Source organism: Tenrec ecaudatus, chromosome 1 (assembly GCF_050624435.1).
Source record: "Tenrec ecaudatus isolate mTenEca1 chromosome 1, mTenEca1.hap1, whole genome shotgun sequence".
Taxonomy (NCBI): domain Eukaryota; kingdom Metazoa; phylum Chordata; class Mammalia; order Afrosoricida; family Tenrecidae; genus Tenrec; species Tenrec ecaudatus.
This window is the reverse complement of record NC_134530.1, coordinates 13,253,394-13,277,850: the sequence shown is the minus strand read 5'-3', so window position 1 is coordinate 13,277,850 and position 24,457 is coordinate 13,253,394. Positions and strand designations below refer to the sequence as shown.

The 24,457-nt window shown below is 60.0% G+C and overlaps 1 protein-coding gene across 4 annotated transcripts; it reads left to right on the top strand.

Annotated features, from left to right (window-relative positions):
* The first annotated feature begins 95 nt into the window (after nucleotides 1-95).
* KANK2 (KN motif and ankyrin repeat domains 2) lies at nucleotides 96-24,457 on the top strand. 4 transcript variants are annotated; one of them, XM_075547272.1, is made up of 13 exons: nucleotides 104-202; nucleotides 1,598-1,834; nucleotides 2,833-2,945; nucleotides 3,401-4,609; nucleotides 13,107-13,232; nucleotides 13,331-13,433; nucleotides 14,310-14,549; nucleotides 15,104-15,191; nucleotides 15,615-15,834; nucleotides 16,582-16,724; nucleotides 19,023-19,223; nucleotides 19,302-19,391; nucleotides 22,330-24,457. In XM_075547272.1, exons 3-13 carry the CDS (start codon nucleotides 2,909-2,911, stop codon nucleotides 22,381-22,383), a joined length of 2,511 nt encoding a protein of 836 aa, XP_075403387.1. In that variant the 5' UTR covers nucleotides 104-202; nucleotides 1,598-1,834; nucleotides 2,833-2,908; the 3' UTR covers nucleotides 22,384-24,457. The 4 variants fall into 4 exon arrangements, with proteins under 4 accessions (XP_075403370.1, XP_075403387.1, XP_075403361.1 ...); XM_075547246.1 differs by having other exon boundaries at nucleotides 18,972-19,223; XM_075547255.1 differs by lacking the exon at nucleotides 1,598-1,834 and having other exon boundaries at nucleotides 96-202; nucleotides 18,972-19,223.

The following is a 24,457-nucleotide window of genomic DNA, read 5'->3' as shown; positions in this document are numbered from 1 at the left end:
CGACCCCCAGCGCGCTCACACCTGCTGTTTAGGTGAGCGCCCGTCCCCCCACCCAGCCGAGGACCCGGCGCCCAGCGGCCGGGGGCGGGGCCGGCCGGAGGGGCGGGGCGGGGCGATCGCCGGGGGTCGGCCGGCCGGGCGGCGGTGCGCGCAGGACGCAGGGCGACGGGACACTGGGACGGCGGCGGCTGGAGCGCGCGAGGCGAGTAGGACCCCGGGCTGGGTCGGGGTTCGGGCGTGGGTCGGGGTTCGAGTGTGGCTCCCCACTTCCAACGCCGGGGCACGACCCCACCGACTTCACCCAGCCGCTGCCGCCCGCGGCACCATCGCCGAGCAAACTTTGGGGACCGGAGCGCCCGGGCCCGCGCCTCTGCCCTCGCCGTCGTGCGCCCCTGCCCTGCCTGGCTGTCCCCGCGGTCCCCTCGGTCCGTCTGTCCAGCGCTGCCCCTCGCCTCGTCGCTGCCGCCTCTGCGCCCCTCTGCCTCGTATGCGCCCCGCCCTCTGCCGCTGGCCCCGCTCCGCGGCCCGCTCCCTCCTCCGTGGGCGGCGGGAAGGCGGCGGGCGGCCCGGCGGGGCCTCGGCCTGGCGGCGGGGCCGGCGTGAAGGCTGCAGCTGTTTGCCATTAGCTCGGACCCCGCAAGCCCCGCCCCTCGCTGCACGGGGCGGGGTGCTAGCCGGGGCTCCCGGCCCTGGGCGGGAAGGGGAGACCCCAGAGGCGCCTAGGCTGTGGGCGAAAGGGGTGGGCTTATGGAAAGACCCTTAAGAGACGTTCGGATCCACCCTGGACCCCGGCGCCCCTTCCCTGCGCCCTCCCTCACCCTCTGGCAGTCTCCTGTCTCCTAGCCTCTCCATCTCCCCTTGACCCCCCCTCTCCAAGGGTCCCCTAGCGGAAGGGACCCCCGCACTCAACACGCTCCACATCTGGTTTCGGTTCCACTGGATCCTGAGCCCCACCCCCTACCCCACCCCAGCACACACACTGACCTCAGTCTTCAAGTCTGAGAAGTGGGTGGTGGAAGGGGGTGGGTGGTGTTCACTGGAGGGGGGCGCTTGGCGGGGTTGTGGGGGGGCGAAGGTGACATGCTGCTTCCCTGCTGCGTTATAGGCAAGGTGTTCACCTCTCAGTGTTCCAGGCCCCCCCAGCTGCAAAGCAGGGGGTGGCAGTGCCCGCTGGGCACAGGGGTGTGTACAGCAGAACTCCGTAGGATTTTCCAGGCCGGGTGTGACCTTTTGGTGGGTGCGAGCAACTGCCTGTCTTTTTGCTTCACCCCTTTCGCCAACCGGGCACTCCGTCTCCTTGGGGGCTGATGCTTTGTAATGAATTGTCTGGCCATGCTCATTACTCATCCCACCCCCTACACACCCACACAGCCCCCACCCGGTTCCACACGGCCTCTGCTGAGGCTGAAGTGCTTGCCTGCTGACTGGGAGGGCAGCGGTTGCAGCTGCAGAAAAGACATGGCAACCCAGCATCCAGGGAGATTTGTCCGCCACCCGGGTGTGCCTCCCTGTGGCCGGTTCCCTGAAAAAGCAATTTGGTGCTGGGGTGAGCTTCAGGGCAGAGGGGAAACCGAATTTCCACCATGTGTTTCAGCAGGCGTTCAAAGACAGAGAAGTGAGGACAGGAATGTGGAAGGACGGGGAGAGAGATGTGGTGGAGAGAGGCCCAGAGACAGAGACGTGGTGAGAAGAAAGAGGAGGACGTAGAGAGAGAGAGAGAGAGACCCAGTCACTAAGCAAGAGGCAGAAAGCGTGAGGCCGGGCCCAGTCACCCCTGGATCCGAGCCCCGTCTTCATGCCCAACAGGTGCCCATCTGCTGGCTCATCCTTCCAGGTACCTGCTGCTCTGGCTCCCACTGGCCTAAACACCCTGCCCCCCCCCCCCCAACACACACACTCTCTCTCTTTCTCTCTCTCTCTCTCTCTCTCTGGAGGCAGGAAGGGCTGGGGCCTCTGCAGCAGAGTGTCTGGTGGTCAGACAGCAGGAAGGACAGCGGAGCCCAGACGGGGTGTTGGGGGTGGAAGAGACCTGGCTGGCCTCCAGAACTTCGGGTGGGTTAGTGAGAGGCCCTGATTGTCCCTCCCCTCAGCAGCCTCTGGGCACCCCTCTCACTTCCTCCCTCATTCCCATGACTTCCCGGGCTGCCCGGCCTCTATCCCTGCTGCGCCCCAAGCCCGGACGCATCCTGGGGGGGCAGGAAGTTCTCCTGTAGCCCGGCAGTGAAATTGTTTATTTTTAGAGAAAATTGTTTCCATAAAGGGGAAAGGTTCTCTCCTTGCTGTCTACCCCCACTTTTTCTACCAACCCCCTGAGGCCAACCTGACCTGGCTCTGTTTTGGGGGGCCCTTGCAGTAAGCTATCTCCGTTTGTCTCTGTCACCTCAGATTCCTGCAGCCTGGCTCTTCCCCTTGAGTATCCCCTTCCCCCACCAGCCTCAGCCCCTATTGGTCCCATGGCCAGCTGGAGCTGAGTGTCTGGGGGAGGGGTACAGGAAGGGTGGGGCCTGTGACTTTGGGAACCCCCCCTCCAGCATAGAGCTTCTTTTAAGAGGCGGGCGGAGGGACAGCTGGAACCTGTCCAGGGGTTGGACAGATGTGTGCACAGGCGGGCGGCAAGGTTTGGTTTCTTTGTTCCAAACCGAGGGCCCTCCACCCCTTTACAGAGACCAGGCCTGTGTATGGGCCTGTGAGAGGGTCCCTAACCTGGGTGGGAAGCTGGTATCCCAGGAGTAAGGATACAAGAGGACCGGGCAACTGTGTAGGATGGGGGTGGCCCCTCTGCTCCCCCTCCTCCTGCCCGCTCCACCTGACATCCTGCTGTCATCCCCCCAGGTGAGCCTCAGCTGGTGCTGCAGGTAGTCTAACTCACAGTCCTCTAAGTGATTCCGGAGGAGCCTCAGAAGAGAGGATGGCCCAGGTTCTGCACGTGCCCACCCCCTTCCCAGGTCAGGGGTCTGGGGATGGGATATGGACCTGCCCTGGGGTGCTGAGGGAGAGAGACAGAGACCTGCCCTGGGAGTCTGCGGGAGGGGGACAGGCCAAGGCCTGCCAGCCCTGGAGGAGGCAGGGGAGACCGAGCCTCTCCTGAGGTGGGAGCCTGAGACCCGACAGGTAGGTGATGGAGAGCAGAAAGAACAGCAGAGGGGGAGCCCTGATGGCTGTACGTTGGGCTGCTAACCACCAGGGAGGTCAGCAGTTTGAAACCACCAGTCACCTCTCTGGAGAAAGATGAGGCTTTCTCCTCTCTTACAGACTCATATGGTGGGAAACCTCGGACCTATTCCTCCCTGCCCTGTAGGGTGGCCTTGAGACATCCTAGAGGTGATTGGCAGTGAGGTTAGGTGCTTGCTTTTCTGTTTCGTTTTGTTTCTTGGAGTTTGTCAATTTCTTCCTGCCCCAGGGACCCCAGGCCCAGCCTCCGCACCCGCCTTCCCTGCCAAGGACCCCGACCCGCCCTATTCCGTGGAGACGCCCTATGGCTACCGCCTGGACCTGGACTTCCTCAAGTACGTGGACGACATTGAGAAGGGCCACACACTGCGGCGGGTGGCTGTGCAGCGCCGCCCTCGCCATGGCTCGCTGCCCCGCGGCCCGGGTTCCTGGTGGACGTCCACCGAGTCCCTCTGCTCCAACGCCAGCGGGGACAGCCGCCACTCGGCCTACTCCTACTGCGGGCGAGGCTTCTACCCGCAGTATGGCGCCCTGGACAGCCGGGCCGGCGTCAACCCCCGCGTGGAACGCACCCTGCTGGATGCCCGCCGCCGCCTGGAGGACCAGGCTGCCGCGCCCCCCAGCCTGGGCTCTCTGACGCCCAGCGCGGCAGGCTCGACCAGCTCCCTGGTGGGCGTGGGGCTGCCGCCCCACACGCCAAGGGGATCGGGACTGTCCACGCCGGTGCCACCCAGCGCCGGACACCTGGCGCACGTGCGCGAGCAGATGGCGGGCGCCCTGCGGAAGCTGCGGCAGCTGGAGGAGCAGGTGAAGCTGATCCCCGTGCTGCAGGTGAAGCTCTCGGTGCTGCAGGAGGAGAAGCGGCAGCTGACCGTGCAGCTCAAGAGCCAGAAGTTTCTGGGCCACCCCGCGGGGGCCCGAGGTCGCAGCGAGCTCTGCCTGGACCTCCCGGAGGCTCCCGAGGAGCCTGTGGCGGCGGCCGCTGTGCCGCAGACCCGGAGTGTGGGCACCTGGGTCCGAGAGCGAGACTTGGGCGTGCCGGACGGGGAGGCGGCCCTGGCCACCAAGGTGGCCGTGCTGGAGACACAGCTCAAAAAAGCACTTCAGGAGCTGCAGGCAGCCCAGGCGCGGCCACCGCCAGACAGCCCCGTCCTGGTCCGCGCAGACACCGTGCGAGTGGTGGAGGGGCCGAGGGAGGTGGAGGTGGCGGCCAGCACCTCAGCCGGAGCCCCCGCACAGCGTGCACACAGTCTGGAGCCCTATGGGGCCGGCCTGCGGGCACTGGCTACGTCCGGCGAGGCCGAGAGCCCCGCTGTGTTCCGCAGCCAGGAGGTGATGGAGACGGCCTTCCCAACGGCCCCCCCCATGCCGGCCACTGGCAACGTCCACATGGTGAAGAAGATCCGCATCACTGAGCGCGGCTGTGACGGGGCGGCAGGTGAGTGACCGCAGGCTGGGCATCCTGTGGGGGCCTCTCCTTCAAGCGCCAGGGGTCCTGCGCGCGTCTGGGCTCTCACCAGGCATATCTCGGCAGTGTGGCCTCGGGCCTGGCCTGTTGGATCCCCCAAGACTTAGGGTTTTCTGGCCTTCCCCATTTCTTCAGTGAATGTCATCGCAGCCCAGCTTCAGCATCTGATGGGAAGCGTGTTGGTTCAGGTAATTTCGTGACGGCGCTAGGTGTAGCTGGATCCGGGCACTTAGATGTTCTCTCCGGTCCACCCTGGAGGAGCCCTTGGTGGCGTTGTGGGCTAGACATTGGGTGGCTAACCACAAGGGCAGAAGTTCCAAACCACCAGTCTCTCCAGAGGAGAAAGAGAATCTCCCTTAGAGATTTACGGCCTTGGAAACCCACGGGGGCTTGTCCTGCTCTGTCCTGCAGGACCGCTAAGATTCGTGCAGACTCAATGGCAGTGAGCGAGCCCACCCTTGTCTCCAGGCCTGGGGGGCTCTTCACGAGAGCAGGTCGGGTCATGTTTTCCCATGGAGTGATGGGCTGATGTGCTTGAACCAGCGACCTTGTGGTCGGTAGCCCAGCGCTCAGACAGCAGTGCCACCAGGGTTCCTAGTTCTTGCTCATCAAGAGTCCCAGGGCTGTCTCTCACTGGCTGGCTTGGATCATAAGCCAAGCACTTGGTTCCTCACTGCTCAGCTCCAGAGCCCGAGGGCTGAGGAGCCCCACCCCAACCCTGTGGCTTGTGGGGGCAGAAGGGGGGCTCCGTGGAGGAAGTGCTGAGAAAGGGGACGCTGCTGTGCAGAACGCCCGCTGCCCCACCACCGCCTCTGGAGAGGAGCTACTGGAATAATTGGTACTAATAGCAGCTGTTCTGTATCCAGCCTTGGCCGGGCGCCAAGTGCTGCACTAAGCATTCCCTCCAGGGAGAGGCCAAGAACATGGGCCATGCCGCCAGGCGACCTGGGTTCAGAACCCACTTCCTGCTGTGCAGCACCGCCCCTCCCAGCCTCAGCTTCCCCATCCGTGTCGTGCGTGGTCTTTCATGACTCTTTGTCTGGGACCAAGGACCCCTGGTGGCATAGTGGTGGTTACACCCTGGGCTGCTAACTGTGAGGTCAGCAGTTGGAAACCACCAGCCGCTCCCCCGGCGAAAGGTGAGGCTTCCTACTCCCGTTAAGAGTTAGTCTCGGAAACTCACAGGGATGAGTCTCCCTTGTCCTACAGGGGCGCTGTGAGTTGGAATCGACCAGATGGCAGTGAGTGTGTTTTTCTGAGTTTTTATCTAGGACCAAGAGTCTCGTTGGTAGAGTGGGTTCCTCTTCTGGCTGCCAACCACAAGGTCCGCAGTTTGAAACCATCAACTGCTCCCTGGGAGGAGGAGGCCGTCTGCTCCTGAAAGAGTTAAAAGGCTTGGAAACCCACAGGGGCAGTTCTACCCTATCCTTATAGGGCCCCTATGAGTCAGAGTCAGCTCAACGGCAGTGGGTTCAGTTTGTTTTTTTATAAATTTCTCTTTGGAACCATCATGCATTAGTACAGATAGTAGGTACTCCATCGGTGCTTCTGCTGCCGGTGATGATTTTCAGGCTAACCCTGTTTACAACTGGGAAAACTGAGGCTCTGGGAGGGGATTCGCTTATCTCAGGCCACACAGCCAGAAAGCGGGTCAAGCCAGGATCTGGACCCAGAGCAATCTGAGCCTGCAAAGTCTGGGCCCAAAGCGGGGCAGAGGGGGGAGATGTGTGTGTGTGTGTGTGTGTGTGTGTGTGTGCGCGCGCGCACGTGCACGCGCACGCACGGGGGAAGGAATGTATGGGGGGGCAAGTTTTCATCCCAACCTCAAATCTCTGGTGGCCAGGGCCCCACAGAGGGACTGGCGGGCGGGGGTCCAGCTGTGTGTGTGTGTGTGTGTGTGTGTGTGTGTGTGTGTGTGTGTGTGTGTGATTTCTTTTTTACTTCTGCTGTTGATCCTGGCTGCTTCCAGACACCACCTTCTGTTCTCTGTCCATTACAAACACCCAGCCCTGTGACTCTGGCCCTCGGCCAGCAGCCCTGCCCAGCCTGCCACGGAATCCCTGGAGGCCGCTTCCATTCCAAGTCTTCCTCCCTCAGGGCAGCATGGGACCCGGTGCCTGTAGGACACACCAACAAGCAGTGTCCACCCCGTGCCGGCCACCCACCCAAACATTCTGCGTTTTCCTCGGCTCCCCTCGCTGCCACCAACCCCAGGCTCGGCCTAGCTCAGGAGGCACTGGATTGTGTCCCTTCAACACCACCTTGGTCCCCAAACTCGAGGTGTGGTGGGCTGCTCGCCGATCGTAATCACCAGCCGCTCCTCGGGAGAAAGATGAGGCGCTCCAGTCTTATACGGACTGACCGACAGCCCGGGAAACCCACCCGGGCAGTTCTCCTCCGTGCAGCAGTGGCGCTGTGCGCCTGAATTGACTGTCCCTGCACGCGCGTGAGTTTATGTGCCAGGTTCTGCCGCTGAGATCGGCCGTGGCATCGAACCAGCCGACCCAAGCCTCTGGCAGAGAGAAAGAGGGACCGCGATCAAGAAGCATAGAAACACATTCGGAGAGATTAAGCGTTTGAAGCCAGTTCAACAGGGTGGCGTGTGGGTGGCCGTTGACTAGAGAGATGGCTTGGGTTCAAATGTTCCTTGCCCTGCTCCCTGGCTCAGTGCCCGGAGAAAGTGGTTAAAATCTCGGTGCCTCGGTTTCTCCACGGGCAACACAGAAGTCTTTAGCGGGTTAACCGCAAGTTTTGAAGCATTCATTTGCATCCAGTGTCCAGCAACCCCTGAGCAGTAGGGGCCCCTTCTGGGCTCCACCCCTGGCTTCTCCGGCCTCTCCCAGGGGCATCTTTTAAACCCAGATGGAGACGGGGAGAAGCCAGGCACCAAGGGGTGCGGGGGCGACCCCTGGCTCGGTGGCACAGCAGGGACAAAGGCACAGAGGGGAAGGGACTCTCAAGGTGTGGAACCAGGCGGTGGAGAGGGGAAGCTGAGAGGGCAGTGGAAGGGGAGCCTGCAGACTGGGGTCCCACAGGTGTAGTGGGTGGGGTCCCAGTGCACGCCAGCCTGTCGTCTTTGGTTTCTGGGACGCCTCGTGTGTCCACAGCAGAAGGACCTTCCACGGGGTTTTCAGTGGCTCGTTTCTCCCCAAAGATCGCCCGGCCTGTCTTTGAGGCTTGAACTTCCAACCGTTCGGTTCTCAACCAAGCACGTTAAGTGTTTGTTTCAGGGTCTCCTCTGGTTTTAAAAAAAGACAAAGCCAAACAAAAACAAGAAACTAACCACCCTTGCTACTGTCGATTCGGACCCGACTCACAGTGACCCTCTAGGACAGGAGAGAGCTGCCCCAGGGAGCCTCCAAGACCGGCTCTTTCCTGGATCTTTCTCTCTGAGTGGCTGCCGATTTCTAACTCTTGACCTTATGGTTAGCAGCCACCAGAACCGCTCTTGCTTTATTTAGTGTTTTGGGTTCTTTTTGTTTTTTTCCGGTTTTGTTTTAACCTCCATCTTCTGCTGACCACACTGGGGGGTTGATGAGCGTTTCACTTCTACAGCAAACTCAGCTCTGCCTGCCCACCTGCCTCACTATATAAAAGAGTGGAATGAGTGGGAGGCAGGCAGAAGCCAAGAGCCCCCAGGGAGCTCGCAGCTCATCCCTGTCCCTGGGACCCACAGGAAGGCCAGGGGGAGAAGGGAACATCTGGGTATGGGGGTGCCCCTGCCTGGCATCTGTACAAGGCTTTGAAGTGCCCTCTGTTTCCACTCCAAACCCATCCCTGCTCTTGCAGTCACTCGGGGGCCTGCAGAAAAGTCTAGGGCAGAAAAGGGGTCCTAGCAACCAAGGACCCCCAGATGTAGCTCAGGTCAACCTGTGAATTTCTTCCCTTCCCAGTCTTCACAGCATGAAATAAGTCATCGGTTGGGCTGTCATTCTGCTCCCGAAATCACTTAAGCTTCTCGGGGGCTCATTCAAGCTTCTGACAGCCCTTCCCCAACACACACCCCCGGCCCCGGTGAGGGGGGTTTCTGTTCCCATTTCGCAGATGGGGAGGTGAAGGCTTTGTTCAAGGCCCTCCAAGCTGGTGTTTGGTCCTCATTGCACCTTAGCCCAGGGAGATGTCCCCGCCTTCGTAGACATCATTTGGAAATGCCATCTGTTGGTTCGCAGGGGCATCCCTTTCAGAGGGGAGGGTGGATGGGGGCGCGGAAGGCAGGAGGGCTTGAGGGTGTGCCTGGCTGCCATCAGATGATTCCGGGCCATTTGTTACAGTTACTGTTTCTGCCCCGCCCACCATGCTCGGAAAAACGTTCCTCCACCGAAAAACCTGGGCATCTTTCTACCTTGTTTACTCTGGGCAGGTTTCTGGCAGGGCATTTTTGAGGCCCTTGATGTCTGTTCGTCAACTCCACCCCCATGCCTCAAAAAAAATTTTTTTTAATTTCTTTTGCACTTGAGGAAACCCAGACTGAACTCTGATGCTTCAGCCCATGGCCACCACGCCTGCTCCGTGGCCCGTACGCACCACGCACGTGCCCTGCTGAGCTTGTCCTGCCGTCACCGGTGGCTCTGTATCCGGGTCTCTGCCGCAAGCGTGGCCCTGCTGGTCGGAGTGACCATGGAAGCATGCGGCGCTGTGCCAGTGGGACGTTGTTCGTGGACACCGAATTTCAGTCTCATCTCGTGTCTACACGTCACATGTCCTTTCATCCCCTCTCTCGGCCGTTTCAGAACGGAACTGGCCCGTCATTTGGCAGCCCGTGCACACCCTCGCCAGCAAGTTCTCCTCACGCCCCACGCCTGTCAGAGCATTCCTGGCCCCCACCTTCCAGACTCATATTTAGACACTGGGACATCCTTAGAAATATGCCCTGTGTGTATTCAGCTTCCTTAAATGGAATTGTACTTAAGAAGGAAAGGGGGGGGGATCCTGACCTGTTTTTAATTTTTTTTTCTTTCTCTGCGTACCGTTTTCCGCCTCTCCACACTGCTGCTTCTAAACCTGGGTGTCGCTCTCTGACGGCTGCATGTACGTCCACGTAACCGTACGCTTCTTCCACGAGCCCCGGGAGCGGAGTGGGCCATGCACGGGGCTGCTTCACTGCAGGGCCTGCCGTTCGAAATCCCCGCTCCATGGCATAAAGATGAGCCTCCTCCTCCCAGGAGGATTTGCAGTCTCCGGAACCCAGAGGGGCAGTTCTTAGAGAAAGGTTCTTGGAGATCCGAGAGGGAGGCTGTGAGTCGGAATCGACTCGGTGACAAGAGAGTGGACTTTGTTTGCTCTGTTCTGTCCTTGGCCAACCTCGTGCGGCACACCCTCCCGCCTCCCCACCAGCAGAGGCGGTTCAGACAACTCTCTAGTACTTCTGACCGGCTGACGTGGGACTGAGGAGCTGACAACTTTTGTTCAAGGCCCTCTGAGCGCCTCTTTGATTCTCCTGTAACGTTATCCCGTTAGAAATAATAGTAATAAAACATCCCATTATCCCAGAAGGGGGACCATTCCTTTTTAGGGGGGGGGGGGAAACCACTTCTTCTTGCATAAATTTGCATGTCTGCTCTTCCTGGTGAGGTTGGACATCTCCTTATATGCTCAGTGAATTACATTCCTCAGTGAATCGCCCGATTCATCTTTCTTGGGCCGGTTTCCCAAAGTTGCTAGTGAGTTCCAGGTCAGAAGCTGGCAAACCAATGGCCCACAGGCCAAATCCAGCCCCCCAGCCTTGTCTTGGCCGCCCCCCCCCCCCCGCACTTGAAAGGGTGTGGTATCCATTGAAATGGTTGCAAACTAGGGAAGGGGCAGGGCTGGGTTTGGGGTTGCTGGGTTTTTGTGTTGTTTTTAGACATGAGCAAAACCCTATGAAAGTCCAGGGTTCTTATAGCACCCCACTTTCCCAGCCATTCCTGGATTGTCTGTGGCTGCTCTCGACCCACCACGGCCGGGTCGGGGGTTGCAGGAGGGACTGTGCAGCCCACAAAGCTGAAAATGTGAACTCCCCATCCCTTCACCGAAAAGGTGGGCTGTCCTTGTTCTAGAAGACAGCCCCTTGCCCATCTTTGATGTGGTACCTTCCCCTTTCCTCCTATCCGGGAGCTTATTTTAAAAATAATAATAGAAGTCTTTATTTTGGAAGTGGTTAAAACCTTCGTATTGTGCTTGGAGGGGCTTTTAGTTTATTTCGTTCCATAGGAGGGATTCCTGAGAGAAGTTTCTCCGTGCCCGAGGCCTCCGGGCTCCCCTCCGGCTTCTCCCGGCACTGCTGTGAGTGGGCTCTGCTGGGAGCCCTGGCCGTGGAGGGGGCTCGGTGCTTGGCGGCTCGCTACAGGGTCAGCCGTTGGGAGCCACCCAGCTGCTCCGAGGGAGCCAGACGGAACCTTCCACTCCCGGAAAGAGGAAACCCACTCATCCAGAGAGCCGAATCCGTGGACTTGGCAAGTCCGAAGTCCGGCAGTGGTCGAGGAAGGGATGTGTGTTCCCAGGACCTGAACGTTGGCTCAGAGAGCGCGACATGGCTTCCCAAGCCCTCGGAAACCACGTGGAAGCAGCTCTACCCAGACCTGACCAGAGGGCTGTGATAAGTCAGCCTTGACCCTGTGGCAGAGAGAGAGAGAAGAGTGTGTGTGTGTGTGTGTGTGTGTGTGTGTGTGTGTGTGTGTGTGTGTGTGTTGTTTTCTGACGTGCGTGCTTTCATAGGCATCCCTGAGGTTTCTGTTTGTTTGTTTGTTTCAAATAGAGTGTGAGGTAGGAATCCAGCTTGGTTGTTCTCAGGCCAGTCAAGCCACGTGCCCAGTACGGATCACCCTAGCATTCACCCTTCCCCACAGAACACCCCACCCCCGTCTCACCCCTGCGGCCCACAGACAGGGCCCCGGTTGGGCTCTCTCCTCTCCGGCTGTTTCCGCGACAGTGCGCCCCTGTCTGGGCATGTTCTGCTCCCCTGTGGGCCGCATTTCCCTCATTGTTCCTCTCTGTGTCAAGCTGTCTGCACTCCTCTGCAGATGTTGGAGGGTCCCGCTGCCACGCGCCCATGGGATCGTGATGGTGGGACGTGTTACTGATGGTGGGTGGGTGGGCGTGCCCGCATCTGACCTTGAACACTGTGAAGACAGAGTCGGCTCTGCCCAGAACAGGGCGGAGGGCCTGAACAGCCTCCCGTCCGGACCCTCCAGTGCCTGCCTGCCTTGGAGCCCTGGTGGCCTAGTGGTTAAATACGGGGCTGCGAGCCTCAGCGTCTGAAGGTTGAAGTCACCAGCTGCTCTTTGGGAGAAAGAGGAGCTTTCTACCCTCGTCAGTGGTTACGGTCTCTCGCACTTACTGTCTGACTTCCCGGGTCACTGGGTCAGTGGGATGATGCTAAGTTAGGTAAGAAGGGGACGGCCTTACGGGGGTGCTGATTTGGCGGGGGGAGTCTGGGGGAGGGCTCGGAAAGCAGCTATGATGAGTCGCATTAGGATTTGGCATTCCGCTCTCCAGAACCAACAAGCACCTGCTGCTTTTGTGTTCGGTTCGCTCGGCATCCTACCAAATCTCGGTGTTTCAGACACGGGCAAGCCACGTCGCGCCTCTCCGTCCGTGAGCCAGTGCGTTCAGTTACAACGCACATCCCTTCGCAGAATCCGTGTCTTTGGCACAAACGAGTTAGGACCGTGTCCTCGAGGACTGAAGACCAGCGGCCAGCTTTGGGAGCGCACGCAGGCACACTCCGTCCCCCACGTGCGATGCCCACATAACAGAGAGCGCCGGTGTGCTCTCCAAGGCCCCGCCACACATTCTCCATGGGTTCCCTTTAGCCATGGCCCTGATGTCTGGCTTCCTTAGCAAATCGGCTGCGTCAGGAGCAGCCCCAGGCCTGAGCAAGTGAACGGAGCCCCTTGGGGTATCTGGGGTGTGTTTTAGAGAAGTGGTGTCTGTGTGTCTGAGGGGCTCGGCACCTTGGAGAAGGAAGGAGTCAGTAGGCACCATCCTCCGGGCTCGCTGGCACACCAAAGAGCAGAGGCCACCTACCACGGCTCGCTTGAGTCCGCTTCGGACACGAGCAAATGCCCAACCTGCCAGGCACAGGTGGCTGTGAAGGGGCAAACGCGTTCGGAGCAGTTGGCAATGTGGAGGTGGTGCGCTCGGGCACGGAGAGGTTAGGTCCTTGCCCAAAGCCACACGGCTCCTTGTGGAGACCCCTCCCCCATTGGCAGTGGGAGTTGTGGAACCACCAGCAGAGTCCTCCTTGTCCCTGAGGAGCTGTGGGACCAGCAAGAGGCCAGGGTTGGAATCGGTAGCTGGGTGACCTTGGGCAACCTTGGATGCTCGGTCAGCTGCCATATCCTGACGCCCCCGTAGGCTGGGAAGCCGGGACAAGGTAGTGAGGAGCGCACCTGGCCCCTGGTGGGGCTTCCACAAGAGGCAGGTGTGATCGGTGCACCGCCGGTTCCCCACATCGTGGGCATGACATACCTCTTCCCACCCCGTCCAGGACTCGAGCAGGGCCCTGCAGGGTCATCCTCCCAGCCACAGCCGACCCAAGACATGGCCACCACCGTGGACAAGGAGCCTGCCAGGCAAGCAGTCCCATGTGAGGCTGAGGAGGCTGGGGGCACCGGTGAGTGCTGGAGGTCCCGGAGAGGAGCGGGCACCAGGAGGCCAGGGCACCGGATTGCTGCAAAGGACACTCATGGTGTCGCCCTCCCTCCCCCGCAGGCGGGCCTCAGACAGGCGTGCGGTCCATCATGAAGTGGAAGGAGGAGTCCGAGGACCCGGCCACCCAGCGGAAGTGCCTCCAGTTCATGGGGGTCAATGGCGGGTGAGAGGACTTGCCCACTCCCGGCCACGTTTCACCCTCTCTTACCTCATCTTCCTCGCCCATCCCTTAGCCCACTCCCCTCCCACGAGAACGGAGAGCCCCTTGCTTTGGTTAATTCATGTCGTCAGTCTGTGTGGAAACTGAGGCATGAAGTTGAGGCCCTTGCCTAACGTCACACGGTGTCCCCACGTGTCGGCCCCTGGGGCCTGGTGGAAAGCCGCTGGACTGTCCTACCCCCGGGGCACATGTGGGGCCGCACAGGCATGTAGCGCCACCAAGAAGGCACTAAAGGGACCAGGGTGTCTGGGGCAGCTCGCTGGAGTGGGGGAGGAGGGGTGGACTGTCCAGTGGGGTCCAGGCGAGGATGGGGTGAGGCGACGCGAGGGGGTGGCGAGCACCTAGCCTTCCCTCCAAGGCAGACTGCAGCCTCAGGCAGAAGGACGAGGGACACAGGAGCCACAGAGGACTAGAGGCACCAAAGCATTGACTTAAGCGTGTCCCTCTGAGCGGGGCCCCATCAGAGGCCACACGCTGGGCACTGACCACAGGCCAACGCCATCCTGGAGGCCGAGGTCTGCACATTGAACCCACGGGAGGAAGATGAGGCTGTCGGCCCCAGCCAAGGTTACAGCCTTAGACACGCACGGGGCAGCCCCCCAGGGTCGCTCCCAGTGGGCATCGACTAGATGGCATTGGGTTTCCCGTGTGCAGTACCCTGCAGGGTTGGGGGTGGGGGGTTCCATGTAACCAGCAGGGAGGCTGAGCCAGGGCTAGAGAAGCCAGCCTCCCTGCACCCTTCCTCACAATGTCCTGTCTGTCTGCTATGCCTTGCCCATCTGTCCACCTGTCCGTCCTTCCTCCGCCTCCCCCATGCAGGTATGAGTCCTCGTCGGAGGACTCCAGCACCGCGGAGAACTTCTCGGACAACGAGAGCACGAAAAGCGAGGTTCCCCAGTCAGAGGAGGGAGCTCCCGGTGTGGCTGAAGCCCCCCAGCTCAGGCCCGTGGGGACTGCAGCCACCAAACCCAGCCACCAGGAGAGCCAGCCGCCTCGGGAGCCCCAGCACGTGCCCACAGCCGAGGGGGCGGCAGGACCGGACGGGGAAGAGGAGATCCGGTCAGTGCTCAGGATGGGAGGGATTCAGGCAGCGGCAGGGGTGAGCGACCTTAGTCTCAAGTCCCATCAGTCACACACGCCTGAGTGTGGATTACGGAATGAGCACTTTCCCCCTCGGGGAGCTGACTGGTGAGGTCAGTTCAGATTGTTGGACTTAAGGCCAGAGTTTATTGTAAGCCACCCACCTGCCAGTCCTGGGTTTTTTGTTTTATTTTTTCACCTCCTTCACCACCCCCAATGAAAACTTTGTCCTTGGGAAGTTATATAGTATTTTTTTCTAGTGGGGGGGTCTGTGTTTTCCACCTCTGCCCCAGAGGTGGGCTGTAAAGCATGTTTCTGGTCAAGGGGGTCTAAGGGGATGTGTTGGTGGAAGACCTTGTCTGAAACTTCACCCCTCAGGCGGGCGGTGGAGGGGATGGAACCCCGGGCCCACTGGGTGGGACAGTGGAGAAGTGAGGTCTACCCAGCTCCACAGGGGGATGTGGGGCACGAGAGGAGCCAGGAGGCCGAGGTGGGTACCCCGTCACCTTTCCCCTCTGCATCTGTACCGACAGGATGGAGCTCAGCCCCGACCTCATCTCCGCCTGCCTGGCCCTGGAGAAGTACCTGAGCAACCCCGGCGCTCTCACCGAGCGGGAGCTGGTACGACCGGGCCCCCCAACATTTCCTTAGCCTCAGAATCTCCTCTGCTTTGTGGGGCCCCAGAACTGAAGCTGGGCACTTTGGGAGGTGGGTGGCATGAGAGTCCAGGGCCCAAGAAGGTGGGGAGGGGACCCAGCATGCCGACGGAGGGCCAAACCTGAGCTCTGTGGTTCCTGTTCCCTCGGGGGCTTGCCAAGTTCCCTCCAGGGCAGCCACCCTCGCGCAGCTCTGTGTCTACTTCCCATCCAAGACTTGCCTGGATGCAGGGGGTCCCTACTTCCTCTGGGGTTGGGCCTTGGGTGTCTGTGCACTGGGGGACGAGGTGCCCGGACATCCTTTCGAGGGTCTTGTTCAGGGCAAGGGCAGGTCTTGATAGGGATGGGTGTCCCGGCTCACGCCTGCGCCCCTCCCCGCCCCATCCAGAAGACGGCCTACACCACCGTGCTGCAGGAGTGGCTGCGCCTGGCCTGCCGCAGCGACGCCCAGCCCGAACTCGTGCGCCGCCACCTGGTCACGTTCCGGGCCATGTCGGCGCGGCTGCTGGACTACGTGGTCAACATTGCCGACGGCAACGGGAACACGGCACTGCACTACTCTGTGTCTCACGCCAACTTCCCCGTGGTGAAGCAGCTGCTGTACAGCGGTGAGCAGGGGACTCCGGCGGGGGTGGGGGGCTGCCACCCCAGTCAGACAGGGGAGACATCCCCCTCCTCGCCAGTCTAAGGGGCCAGAAGCTGCCCTTCTGGTCTGAAAGGGGAGCCACCCCCAGTCCATCCAGTCTGAGGCAGCAGGCACTGCCCTCTCAGCCTGAGATGGGAGATGGTCCCTACCTTTTCCCCCAAGTGAGTGAAAAAGGCAGACGTCTGAGACTCTTGGAATAGGTTCTGCCCTCCCAAAGCTCCCCCTTATCACAGCAGAGGAGAACGAGGTCGCCTCCAGCCTGGGGCGCGCAGTGAGGAGGAGAGGCTTGCCCTCCTACCGTCCAACAGGGATGGGGTGTCCGCCCTGAAGGGTGAATGGATCTCCCAGACTCATGGGGGGCACTCAGCAGCCCCTGCTCTCAGCACTAAATGGGGGGGCCAATCTAAGGGATGCTCCGTCGGCGGGAGGGTACACACAACCCCTGCCTGGGGAGATGGAGACCCCTGGAACGAACACGGCCCTCAGTCTGAGAGAAGGGGCAAGTAAGGGCACGCATGGATGGAGGAGGAGGCACGGTACCCGGTGACCTTCCACCCTGGCTGTACTGAGAAGCTCCCGGTCTGGTGGTGGAGGTGTGGCCTGGCCCTCTCCCCAGCCCCTCCGGCAGCCGCCGCTACCCCTGTGTGACCAGGCTGGCAGCCCAGGTGAAGTCTAAGGGTTCACGCCCGCCTTGCCCCACCCCACTCAGGTGTCTGCCAGGTGGACAAGCAGAACCGCGCCGGCTACAGCCCCGTCATGCTGACCGCGCTGGCCACCCTGAAGACCCACGAGGACATAGAGACCGTCCTGCAGCTCTTCCGGCTCGGCGATGTCAACGCCAAAGCCAGCCAGGTAGTGGAACAGGCCCCCCGAGTCCCTGCTAGGTCAGGGCTACACGCCAGGGCCCAGACACCACCGTCTCAGACCCCACCCAGGGGAGCGAGCGGCCTCGTGCTGACCCCGAGACACGGACTCACTGCTCAAGGTCAAGCTGGTGGAGCCGGACCTGAACTCTTGCTCCCGAGCCCCTCTCCACCGCACCCTTTGTTTTTTGCTGATTGATAGAAGGTCTGTACATTAGAGACCTTTTCCTGTGCGCGCCAGTGACGGTGTGATGATGTTCATCCGGCGTCCCATTGCCGTCACTGTCACCGTCACCGTCTTCCTCCAGATGGTTCCCCTGAGAACACGTCTCCCCTCGGGAGCTCCAGGTCCCTGCGGACCTGTGTTCTCATCTACGTCAGGAACCCTCCAGGCCATACCTGGCTCTGGCTCAGGAAGGGCCTGCACAGTGGGGACACCTGGCTCCCACTCTGCATTTCTTTCTTTATATTTTTATCATTTGATCCTTAACCCATTTTATTCATTCCAACTCTCCTTATTTTTTAAGCATTTTATGGAGGGCTCTCACAGCTCTTGTAACAATCCCTACATGAATTGTATCAGGCACATTTGTACAAATGTTGCCATCATCCTTTTCTAGGCATTTACTTTCCATGGGGCCCTTGGTGTCAGCTCCTCCTCCCCGCCACCACTCCTACCCCCCCTTTCTTAATCTGACACCCTCCTGGTCCTTCCGGGGTCCTTGCATGGGGCTGGGCCCTGAGGACTTAGCAGCTGGACATGCAGATGTGGTTGCCCCTGGGAGGACCGGCAGACAGGCAGCTGGAGGGTGTCCAGGCAGTGTGGTGATTGGCTGCACGTTTAGGGGAAGCCACTCCAGGGGAATTTTGCTTTTATGCGTAAAATATTTATTCATTTCATGAAACTCATTATACTTATGAATGATGAGACACGACATTTAAAAAAATCATTTTATTGGGGGCTCGTACAAGTCTTATCACCATCCATCCGTCCATCCATCCATCCATTGTGTCAAGCACATTTGTACATTTGTTGCCATCATCATTTTCAAAACAACATCTTTCTACTTGAGCCCTTGGTATCAGCTTTTCATTTTATCCCTTCCCTCCCCCACCCTCGCTCCTTCATAAACCCTTGATAATTTCTAAATTATTACTATTTTTTCAGTCTTAAACTAATCGATGTCTCCCTTCACCCACTTTTCTGTTGTCTGTCCCCTGGGGAGGGGGATTTTAAGCAGAAAATGGCCCGGGCCTGATTCCTGCTGGCAAAGCTCCCTGCTGAGAGGATCAGGTGCCAAAGCCTGGAGGGTGGAGACCCAGGGCGGGGTGGGGCGGGGGTGCAAGTCCTGGCCCAAGGAAAGCAGTCAGGGCCAGAGGGAAACCTGCACCCACCTAACTGCGGTGGGAGAGACGGGCCCAGTACGGGGCAGAGTGGAGAGAGAGGGCCTGCTTCCTTCTGACCGGGAGACTCTCCCGTCTTTACCCACCGAGTGCTCATTGAGAAGGCTCCACTGACTCGCAGACACGTCCAGGAGCCTGCACTCAGGGATTTCCCCTCCCTCCCTCTCCACCCCCAAGCTTGGAAATGGGCTCACTTGTTACGCGCCACGTCGGCCCTTGTGAGTTAGGGACTGGTTTCAAGGTAGTGGCGTTGTGGTTTACTGGGCTGCGTTCTGCCAGGCCCACAGTTCTAAACCACCCGCCGCTCCTGGGGAAGAAAGGCAGGGGGGCTTTCTACTGCCACAGACAGTTTCAGCCTGGGAAACTCACGGGGGGCAGTTCCACCCTGTCCTGGGGGGGGGTCCGCTGTGGGTCAGCATCAACTCCGTGGCAGGGACGTGTTTTATTGGCTTTTGTTGTATCTGTTTAATGTCCAAGAGGGTTCAGCCTAAGACAGGTTCCTGGGGGAGGAGGCATTGAAGTCGAGAGCTGAGGAGGGCGGTGGAGCTGCCAGCAGGAGGCAGGGGGCTTGCAGGGGGAGGGGGCTCCCACATTCAGATACAGGGAGGGTGTGTGTGAACAGGAGAGAACACAGGTTCTGGGGAAGTGACGTGCTTTGGGGCCTGGTGTGGACCACAGGACTTCCTGTCCATGGTTGCTCATGTAGTGGTTACGCATTGGGTTGCTAGCCTCAAGGTCAGCAGTTCGAAGCCACCAGCTGCTCCTCTGGAGAGAGACTAGGCTTTCGGCCCCGATAAAGAGTCAGTCTCGGAAGTTCTGCCCTGTCCTACAGCATCGCTATGAGCCAGAATCGACTTCTCTCCAACCCCACCCCTTGTCCCAGGCGGGGCAGACAGCCCTGATGCTGGCAGTCAGCCACGGGCGGGTGGACCTGGTCAAGGCCCTGCTGGCCTGCAAGGCGGACGTCAACGTGCAGGACGACGACGGCTCCACCGCCCTCATGTGCGCCTGCGAGCACGGCCACACGGAGATCACCAGGCTGCTGCTGGCCGCGCCCGCCTGCGACACGGCGCTCACGGACCGCGTGAGTGCCCGCCCTGCCCGAGCACCCCTGGGAGGCGGGGAGGGTAGGATGGGCGTCACAGGGGTGGCTGTTTTGCAGGACGGGAGCACGGCCCTGATGGTGGCCCTGGACGCCGGGCAGAGGGAGATCGCGTCCCTGCTGTACTCCAGCATGAACATCAAATGCTCGGTGAGTCTTGGCCCGGCAGGGAGTGGCGGGTTGTGGGCAGGAGGGTGGTCCCTCTCCTGGGACCCCCAGTGAGGAACCAGGCCTGGGGCACCAAGGCGGCACAGTTGTGGCTAGTATTCGAAGCCAGATCTTCCTGCATCCCAGTCCTGCTTTTTAGACAGGTTTCATGACCTAGTCCTGCCCTAACAACTACCTCAGGGCTTTCAAAACGCACCTGCCATCGAGTGAGTCAATGCCAGCTCATGGTGACCTGTAGCCCGGGACAGGACTGCCCCCGTGGAGTCCATGTTCGCCCAGCCCTTCTCTGAGCAGTGGCTGGTGGCTTCAAATGGCCGAGCTCCCGAGTCTCAGCCCAGCTTGGAACCATGGCACCCCCAAGGCACCTTTGACTTACCTCAAGGGGTGGCTTTGCCAAACAGAAATGTATGTTCTCACAGTCTGCAGGGCTTAGAAGTCTAATTCAGGGTGCTGGCTGCAGGGAATGGGGCTCCAGGTTGGGCGCTAACCCCAAGGTGCACGGTTCAAACCCACCAGCGACTCCCTGCTAAAAAAAGAGGAGGCTGGCTGCTCCCATGAAGATTTAAAATTTCTGAAACACAAAGAGTGGCCCTAGTCTGTCCTGTGGGGTCGAGAGGGGCCGGAATGGACCTGATGGGGAAGAACCCCTTCTGCGCTTCTGCCCCTTAGCGATCTCCGGGTGGTGGTGGGAGGGGGGATCGGGCACCTCCCTTCTCCCATCTCTGCTCTCCTCCCTTGCTTGTGTTAAGCACCTTCACGTCTCAGAAGGGCTTCACTTAGACACCCCACACACACACACACATAAACCCAGCTTCACTGTCAGAGGAAAGACGGCGCTTCCTAAGAGGGATTGTAACCACAGGCCATAAAGCAGCGGTTCTCACCTGTGGGTCGAACGACCCTTTCACAGGGCTCACCCCATTCATCACAGTAGCAAAATGACAGTGATGAGGAGCAACGAAAATAATGTTGAGGTGGGCGGGGGTCACCACCACATGAGGAACTATAGCAAAGGGTCATGGCATGAGGAAGGCTGAGACCCGCTGCCGTGCAGTGTGGGATCGAGAACTTAATCCACCCAGAGTTACGACCGGTCTTCACTGGACAGGTTCCCACCGAGCGCCAGCTGGGAGCTCAGCCCTATGCTAGGTCCAGGGGGTCACCGCAGGGACGGGGTTCTGCCCTCCACACAGGTGAGCATTCTAGAAAGCGAAGCAATCAGCAGGTCAGACAATGACAAGTGTGGAGGAGAACGTGAGAAGTCGGGGTGGGGGGTGGCCGGCGGGACAAGAAGACTCAAGTCAGGACAAGTGGAAGGAGCGGATGGGGAACCCAGGGGGCAGCGAGTGTGTGGGAGTGGGGAGGATGGCTGGCACCGCACCAAGACAGAGCCGGTGTCCCCAAGTCGACCGGAGACTGGCTGTTGAGTCCGTTTATGCCCTGCATTGTTCATTCGCAACAACGAGAAGTTGGGGTCCCCCCTAAAGGAAGCCCCCTCTTAAAGGAAACTGTTAAAGTCCTAAGTGCTAAGGGAACGTGCTTAGGCCTCAGGAGGATGCTGACAGGAGCCCTGTGGCGTAGGGGTCACCCCATAGAGCTGTTCCCCGCAAGGTCAGCAGTTCAAAGCCACCAGCAGCTCCTCCTTGGGAGGAAGACGGGAATTACGGTCTCGGAAACTCGGGGGCCGGTCCATCCTGTTACCAGGCCTCTGTGAGTCGGCGTTGACTCGAAGGCAGTCTCTTTGGTTTTGATTTGGTGGGCGAGAAGAGTTGACATCTCAGAGAGTGAGCTGGGGGCTGCCCAAGCAGAGGAACTGCCTGTGCAAAGGCCGTAAGGCTGGACCTGACCTGGCAGCGAGGGAGGAGAGCAGAGTGGCTGAAGGGGAGCCCGGGAGGAGGTGACAGGCACCCTGGGCGCTCCTTGAAGACGCACCGCTGGTATGCTGAAGGCCTGGTGGAGTCTGGCTGAAAAGCAGCCTGACCTAGTTGTGTCCAACCCAGCGTCCTGCTCATTTGAGCACAGAAATCTACGGTTTAAAACACCTTACCTGTTAGCAAGGTGCTCCTCCTCTTGAACTGAACAGGTAAATGACGTCACTCACAGGCCTGTGGAGGAGGCCAACTTTCCAGCGGACAGTCTGCTTGCTCCTTAAGTACCATGTGGGCGTGATAGTCAGTGTTCCAGGTGGGGAAGGTGAAGCCTGGGGGGTGGGGGTTATGACATCATCTCTCTGGCCCACAGGCCCTCCGCCAGGAAAGGTCAGAGGTTATCTGGAGAGCCTAGGCCAGGCGGGCTGGCTGCCCCTCACACCTCACCGTGCCCTGCGGAGGCACATTTGGGGCCCTGTCGGAGGGTGGTGTGGTGGGTGTCACAGTGCCTCTGAAAACGGTGGGAGAGGTGGGTGTGCGTGGATGTGAACGGGGCCGTAGGTGTGGAAGTGACTGCAGCTGGCTCCCTCAACCCCTCCTCTGGGCATCCGGCCAGCTGGCCATCTCTATGAAGTTGGGGTGACTGGTCTCCTGCCATCTGCTCTGTGGTCCTGCCCCCAAGGACTCCTGAGAAACAGTCCAGAGCCTCCCCTCCCCGCACCCACCCTCTGCCTTGGTTCCAGGCTTCCACCTCCTTCCCCCTCAGCCTGTGCCCACTGCAGCCAGACATCCGAGCCCTCTGGTCCCCGCCCTCCATGGCCTCCACCTCCCTTGGAGTAAAAAGCCCAGGTCTCCCCTCCCTGGCCCCATCTCTCTCCTTTCCCTCTGGCTTGCTGATTCCAACATCACGCTGCTCCCCCAGGAAGCCTTACTCCCTCTGCTGTCTCCCTGCGCGCATCTCCCGGAGTGGAGGCTCAGGCCTGCGCCCGGCTCACCCCAGGCAGAGTTGGCCCTCCAGCTTTTCCAACGGTCCTGCTTGCTTCTCATTTCAGTTTGCCCCGATGTCGGATGAGGAGAGCCCGTCGACTTCCGCAGCGGAGGAATAGCTGTGGGGGACACGGCCACCTCTCCTCCCCCAGGGGATCCTGGGACCGGTCAGCCCCAGAGCAAGCCTGCCCCGTCTCGAGACACCCCACCCTCCTCCTAGGACAAATCCACATGGACACGCCAAGGCCCTGGTCTCCCAGGCCAGGGGGCTTCCCCATGGGAAGGGGGACAGGGCTGACGGGAATGGGATTGCAGCCCCAAGTTTGGATCCCCGAGATCCCCTGATACCAGTTCAAAGCAGCCACAGGCCAGACCGAAGTTGAGTTCCTGTATAAATTGGCGCCAGGGGCTGGTGCCGGGGCGTGAGTTTGACATGGAACATTCGGAACAATAAGCTAGCCTTTGTGGGCGGAGGAGGGGCTGGGAGAAAGAGTATATTTTTAAAGCATCGTTAAGGGAGGGGCGGGCAGAGGGGGGTCGTATTTGTTGACAACTGTAAAAGTCAGTGGAAGCGCACATCCTGAATGCTATTACGCACAAGCGGCTTTGTCCCCCCACCCCCCGCCCTCATTTCATTGTTTGGTGGAGAACAGTGCTCCCTGGGCCCACCCCCCCCCCAGGTTTTCTTGGGGGTGTTGGACTCTGGTGTCTCTACGAAACATACTGTCAGCCTCCCCTGCCCCCTCGGGTCCCATCCCCAGGGGTGGGGAGCCACCACCCCTGAGGCCAAGATCTGCAAGCCACGGGGGGGGGGGGGGGGCGCCTGGGGCTTGCAGACAATCTACCCCTGTGGAGAAAAGGCCAGCAGGCTTTCCACACCCAGGCCTTCCTCCCAACACGCTGACCTTCTTAGAAAATGCTGGAGGCCTGCAGAGGCAGGCGGCCCACGGGTCCGTGGGGGAGTGTGGCCACCCCCTTCCTCCCCAGAGGAAGGGAGACTGGCATGTGCCTGCTGGCAGAGCACAGGGCGAGGCCCAGAGCCCATGTGGGTTGCATTAAAAGTTGGCCTCCCCCCAGAACCAGGCAACGCACATTTAAAGAGACAGGGCTCCGCTGAAACGCCAAACGAGGCCTGCGCACCCCCCCCCCCCAACCTGCCTGGAATGAAGTGCCCACTCCTAACCCCCGCCGCTGGAAACGGGGCTCATCAGGGAAACCATTTCCTCCTCTGGGCCTGTTTTGTCCCCAGAATCCCAGGGTATCGCATTCTTTCCTGTTCCTCTGTGAAGGGAAACAGGGCAGGATTCCAAAGCCCATTTGCTGTCCCGTTGATGCGGACTCATGGAGAACTGCCCCCACATCACCTCCCCCTCCACGATCTCTGTTGAGGAGCAGAGCTGTGCCCCACGGGGCTTGGGAAGGCTGGGTTTTCCTAAGGAATCAGTCAGGCCTTTCTTCCGAGACACCTTCACGTGGGACTCCAATGGGAACTGCCTACACCCGGCCCCCCCAGGACCCCCAGGGAGCTCAGAGGCCCCATTTGTGTCTTGGGACCAGGAGTCTTGGTCCTGCCCCTCAGCCCCGCATGGCCAGTGGCCATGGCCAGTGCTCTGTGCACAGCAGGGCAAGCTAAGTCCCCAGAGCTGCCACGTTCATTCCGAGAAGGGATGTGCTGCCTTCTAGGAATGCCGATTCCTTGGCTTTGAGGCAAGGGGTGTCCCTAAGGCTAAAGAGGTTGGATTTGGACGGAGTGGAGACAAGATAAGATTGTGGGTGTGTGTAAGTGTTAGTGGAGAGAAGCGGACTGAAACCCAGGCTGGGTGACTGTGGGCATGAAGGTTGGCTGAAGAGGTACTAGAACCCGCTCTCCACTCGTCCTCAAGTGCGTGTATTTTAAGCTCCTAGAAGCAGCTCCCTGCCCCAGAGGCTCTTGACCACCCCCCACCCCCACCCCATCCCAGAGAAGTCCTGGGTGACCCAGGCCCATTCCTGTGCTCCGCACCTGAGGGTGGGGACAGGGCTCAGTGCTGTCGGCCTGGGGACCGGCCGCCTCTTCTCATGTATACTTCTGTCTTCACTTTCTGACCACGGTACGTTCATACAGACAGTATTATTACACTTAAATGAAGTATTCCCGTTTCTGTAATCTTTTTTAGAAGGTAAACGGATTTAATAAAGCCATTGTTAACCCCA